The following is a 6,000-nucleotide window of genomic DNA, read 5'->3' on the forward strand; positions in this document are numbered from 1 at the left end:
AAATAATCAATCAAATAGTCCGATACTAGTTTTGTCCATTATGTTGTGTTTTCTATCTCACTATCAATAAATGATAATAATGTCGTATATGACAAAGTAAATACATGCATATAAATATATAATGTCCTTTTCTTGTTACAGAGTTTTTGTTTATAAAATGATTAATTCTGAATATCCTAAAATAGTATACGCAACTATGATCCCGGCCAATTAGTGAAAATTTATATTGTTTGTCAGATTGGGGATATCTCAATCATATGAACATTACAACAATCGATTTACACATGATAATAATGACAGAGTAAAAATTATAAGGTTGATCGATTGCAAAATTAACATATATATTCGAGTGTATTGATCACCATATCATTGTTGTTGATTTATAATAACAGATTTGATTACTTTACTTTGACAATTATTATATGGAGCCTAATGCAATACATATTTTCGTAAAAGCATTGCATTATTAGTATTAGTACTATATCTTAATTAGTTTTTATATATATATATATATATATGTATGTATAGTGTACTTGATATACTACTATCTCACATGCTAGAGGTAAAGAGACCGACATGAAGAAAACAAAACAACCACTAATTAAATTATTTTTACAAACAAAAAATCTTTAGCTTAATCAGATTTGGTTAAAGTATGATTTAAGAAATTAAAAGTAGCCTTTGTTTATCTATTCGTTATACTCAAATTTTCATCTTTACTTGAAGGCTCCAATCATTACTTTATTAAAGTGGTGATTAAGTAACTTAACGGCTTTAGTAAAGTCGTTATATTTTTCATGTATTCAAGTTATTCAAAAGTCGTCATTGTTATATTTAGATAATTGAAAGATTTTAGTAAGGTTTACAAGTTATTAACCATTGAAAAGGAGATATGTATATTTTATGTACTTTTTGAGGCTAATGTTAATTATAATGACCGAGAAGTAAATCAACTAAACCTCATTTGCTCAGCTCCCAATCGCTTTGCTAAATTGACTAAGTCATCAATTTTCAATTTTTGGAGCTACCAGCACATAAAAATCTGTCACTAACAAAATTTGAATGTACTTTCAAATTACACATGCAATACTCCCGGTTTCCCGCCGCCCTTAATTTCATATTCCATAATAACTGTCAACAGACATTCGTAATAATAAAAAAAAATTAATAAATAAACTCCATGCATGAGTAGAGTAGAGTAACATTACCATAAAAATTGATTATGAGGTTTTTAGTATTATTATTAAATTATTACATAAGCTCATAATCACTACTGTACATACTATTACGAAACAAACCAGGGCTGTTATGTACTTATGTATTTGCCTTATATGGTTTTTTTTTTTTAGAAAAAAGTATTTGCCTTACATCTCAAACAAACCATAATTAATAAATAAATATTCCATTGAAAGCAAGAATTAATAATTTGAGCTAATTTCATGTATATAATGTTAAAGTTGTTCCAAACATGTGCATAAATCCTTACGAAGTAATTTCATGTATATAATCAATGCTCAATCGTCAAATTACAAAACGTTAGATACATTTTTTCCGGTTTAAGCTAAGGCACAATCTAGATGGTATGTATATTAATACTAGTAGTGAACTAGTGATATACTTCTGGTTGAGTACAAGACGTACTATTAGTGTAGACCAGCAGACCAGACCAACCTTCTGCCATTTTCAAACCTGATCACAGCAATCACTGTATAAGGAAGACATGTACTAAGTAAATAATGCTTGGTTCAAAATTAACTTGTTCAAGTTATTACGAACTAATAAGTTCAACAATTTTATTAGTGAAAATCATTTGAATTAATAAAACACGTTTTTATTTATTTTCACTGTCTATATAATTTCATTTGATTAAGGAACAATATGATATACTTCAGGAGACAATCCTACAAGGGAAATACTTACATGTTAGTGAAAAAAATTCTTACAGTTTTAACTAGTTAAAAATGTACTTGTAATACGTTTACAGTTTAATTTAACACTTATCAAATTTATTATTTAAAGAACTTGAAAACCATATAGATATTCTCATGCACATAATAAGGGTGAAATTAACGCGTATTTTTCACCTGTCACCACAAACTACATTGTCTACATACTATTAGTATTAGAGAATGGAAGTACCAATTTCAATACTCTCGGGTGTAACCGTGTAAGACAAAAGTATTGCCCTAACTCTAATTTTATGAGCTAATATTGAGTTGTTATTGATGATTACGTATTACATTATCCCCTCGATCTTGTTATTAAATCCATTAGTCTTCTTCATAGAAAACATTGAAAAATTGACATTTGCGGCCTTATGCTGTTATGCATAGGCAGATGCCTAACAAATTTTCAACACAGACAGATACCAGATTCGCTTCACAATTTAGAACATTAATACAGGTGTCACTCCATAATTGATTACTTGCATTTCTCATCCATTAAAAAATATTACAATAATCTTATCATAATCAGTTAAATACTCACCTGAAATATATACACCCATACACATCAATTCATGACAAATTCTAGGAAATCATGCAAACAACAAAAATTCTAGATTATTCCATGAGTACAACTAAACAAGTTAGGGTTAAAACTTAAAAGTTCGACCTTACTATCTACTTATATTTCACGATGTATGATCTTAAAGATTTGCTAACTTCTTCCATACTCTTAAGCGATGAGTTCATTGACCAATATAATTAGGCCGACTAACTTGTAAAAAGTGTTCGTTCAAATGCTAGCTAGTAGGACCTTTCTTACAAATTAATATATACGAAGTACTATATACGTATTAAATGTAAGCAATTAGTGAGATTATACAGTTTACAGGTTTAGAGTCTTTAGACTAGTCAAATATTGTGCACTTACGAGTAGTATATAAACCGTGTGTATGTATATGCGAGTTAGTGACCTAATTATACATACACTTTAGCAGCCACGTGGACTTAAAATAATTAAATCGCGTTAATCTAGACTTAATTAAACTTTGGTTGTTGGAGTTAAGTAATCAATATCTGTATACTATGTTAACGTGACATACTCTCTTTCATTTATTGGCTCCCAAAATCTTACCTAAGAAACATTACAATTTTTATATATAAAATGAAAATAAAAATAAAAAATAAATAAAAATAAAAAAGGGGTGTGAAGAACAATATATAAAAAGCAGGGGAGGCATGCAGAGGAAAATATCAACCTAAGGTAGTTGTAAACCGATAAACTGCTTATCTTTTGAAGAACAAATATTTCCTTACTTTCACACTTCATTATAAACCCTTCAAACTCTTTATTTTCTACAACAAATTATAATTCATCACTAAAGCATAATCCCAATTTTTTGTGTAAGAAAATTTTCATAGAAGCTTGTGAGTTGTAACGAAAGTTATGAAGATTATACAATCTATGGAGTCAGTTGTATCCGAGTTAGAAGGAACACTTGTGAAGGATCCGGACCCGTTTTCATACTTTATGCTTATTGCATTCGAGGCCTCGGGTCTTATTCGATTCACCTTACTTCTCCTTCTATGGCCCATTATCCGTTTTCTTGACTTGGTGGGTATGAAGGATGCTGGATTTAAGCTTACTACTTTTGTCGCGGTAGTAGGGGTTCGGCTTTCTGATATTGAATCCGTGGCACGGGCGGTTTTACCCAAGTTTTATATGGATGATGTTGATATGGATGCTTGGAGGGTTTTTAGTCAATATGATAAAAAAGTTGTGGTGACTAAAACTCCTAGGGTTATGGTGGAAAGGTTTCTTAAGGATCATTTGAAGGCCGATGAAGTTATTGGGAGTGAATTGGTTGTGAATCGGTTTGGATATGCAATGGGTTTTGTTCATGATGTTGGGTCAGATTCAGGTCGGGTTACTAAGTTGTTTGGTGATGAGACACCTTCTTTGGGGTTAGGAGGGTCAAGTATAAATGATAGCAACACATTCTTATCACTCTGCGAGGTAAGAAACTAAGCATACTATGTACTTTACTTGTACACTTTATTAGATAAATTTCACATTAAATTTCTTTGTATAACCTAGATACGTAGTATACACTTATGGTATGTAAATAATGTAATCCTAATTTTTTGACATACGTACGTAACCAATTGATGATTAATGCATGTTTGTTACACCCTTATTTCAGGAACAATGCTACCCACCATTCAACACAACAGACAAGCTTCTCAATGGCCACCGTGATCTCAACCGTCCACTCCCAGTGATCTTCCACGACGGGCGCCTAGTGAAGCGGCCAACACCCTTCATCGCGCTCCTCATCCTCCTATGGTTCCCTATTGGTGTAGTCCTAGCAGTCATCCGAATGTTGTTTGGCCTAATCCTCCCATTCTGGCTAGTTCCCTACGTGACGGCTGTCTTTGGTGGCGGCGTCATAGTGAAGGGCAAGCCACCGGCCTCATCCGGTGGTGTCCTCTACGTATGCACCCACCGAACCCTAATGGACCCCGTTATACTTTCCTACGTCTTAGGGAGGAGGATCCCAGCCGTTACATATTCAATTTCAAGAGTGTCCGAAATACTTTCACCAATTCCAACCATTCGATTAACCCGTGACCGCCACGTGGATGCCGAAAGAATTAAAAAAGAGCTAGGAAGAGGGGACTTAGTCGTTTGTCCTGAGGGTACTACATGTAGGGAGCCTTTTCTCTTAAGGTTTAGTGCCTTATTTGCTGAATTAACCGATAATATTGTGCCCGTTGCTATGAACTATAGGGTCGGGTTCTTCCACGCAACCACGGCCCGTGGGTGGAAGGGTTTGGACCCATTTTTCTTCTTCATGAACCCTAGACCTATCTATGAGGTGACCTTCTTGAACCAACTACCCGCCGAGGCTACTTGCTCAGCCGGTAAAAGCCCTCACGACGTGGCAAATTACGTGCAACGTATATTGGCTGCTACATTAGGGTTTGAATGCACCAACTTCACAAGGAAGGACAAGTATAGGTTGTTGGCCGGCAACGATGGCACCGTGTCGAATGCTAAGAGTTCATGGCTTCTTGGTAGCCTAAGGAAGGTGGTGAGCACTTGCAAGCCCTTCATTCACTAATACATGCAACATATTTCCCCCCTTTTTAAAAATTTTACTGAATAGTTTGCCTCTACTCTATATCTATGAATCTTTTATTTGGTGGTCTTAATTAATTATTACTTAAATCAAAGGGGATAATTTATTATTAATTAACATGCTTTGTATATAGAGGTAGAGGCTAGTCATTTTTATTTATTTATTTATTTATTTGCACCTACTCTTTATGAAAAAATTCATACTAGAATTTTTTTTCTCTTTTTGAAGCTAGTGAATGTAAAAATAAGGTATGTATTGTGAGAATATTGCTGGCAGATTATCATCTGTTAGTTTATTCATAATTTCAAGTTAAATTCATGCAATTCAATAACATATTCTTCAAGTGTACTGTACGTTTATTCACATATAAATAGGCAAAGTATTGATTTTTTAAATTTTGCCATCCTAATCCATACGTACGTTTGCGTAACAATGACAATACTCCAATACAAATTTGATAAAATCGTGCGACAAATGAATAATTTATAATTAGCGTAGAGAAATAAGATTTATCCGATCTATGAAATTAATTAATTGAGTATTTAATTGGTAGGTATAATTGTTTTGATGTACCATTGCTTGGTCTCATCATTTGAGGCCAATAATAGTTTCTTCTTCTTCAATGTAACATAAAAGCAATAAATAACGCTAACCTAATCTTGCGGATATGGCTCACATAATGAGAACATATATATCCTTGTCATTTGTTGATTAATTCGGTAAGAAAGTTGGAATAGACATAACAATCCTTAGCTTGCATTGTCGCCTCATTCTAAAGAATGTCACAATGGCGTTGTGTATCACACGGTATCATTACTATGTTTCCATTCCAATAGATTAACTCTTGGTGCCCATGTACAATCGTATCAAATTTTATCTGGTGCATTACTGTATTATCTTCGTTGCTCTTTATA

At 33.1% G+C, this 6,000-nt stretch overlaps 1 protein-coding gene across 1 annotated transcript; it reads left to right on the plus strand.

The window, feature by feature from the left end:
• Positions 1–3,347: 3,347 nt before the first annotated feature.
• Positions 3,348–5,434, plus strand: LOC145595052 (glycerol-3-phosphate acyltransferase 5-like). The gene is made up of 2 exons (XM_081651407.1): positions 3,348–3,960; positions 4,148–5,434. Exons 1-2 carry the CDS (start codon positions 3,391–3,393, stop codon positions 5,066–5,068), a joined length of 1,491 nt encoding a protein of 496 aa, XP_081507533.1. The 5' UTR covers positions 3,348–3,390; the 3' UTR covers positions 5,069–5,434.
• Positions 5,435–6,000: the final 566 nt, after the last annotated feature.

Source organism: Chenopodium album, chromosome 19 (assembly GCF_948465745.1).
Source record: "Chenopodium album chromosome 19, dcCheAlbu1.1, whole genome shotgun sequence".
Taxonomy (NCBI): Eukaryota; Viridiplantae; Streptophyta; class Magnoliopsida; order Caryophyllales; family Amaranthaceae; genus Chenopodium; species Chenopodium album.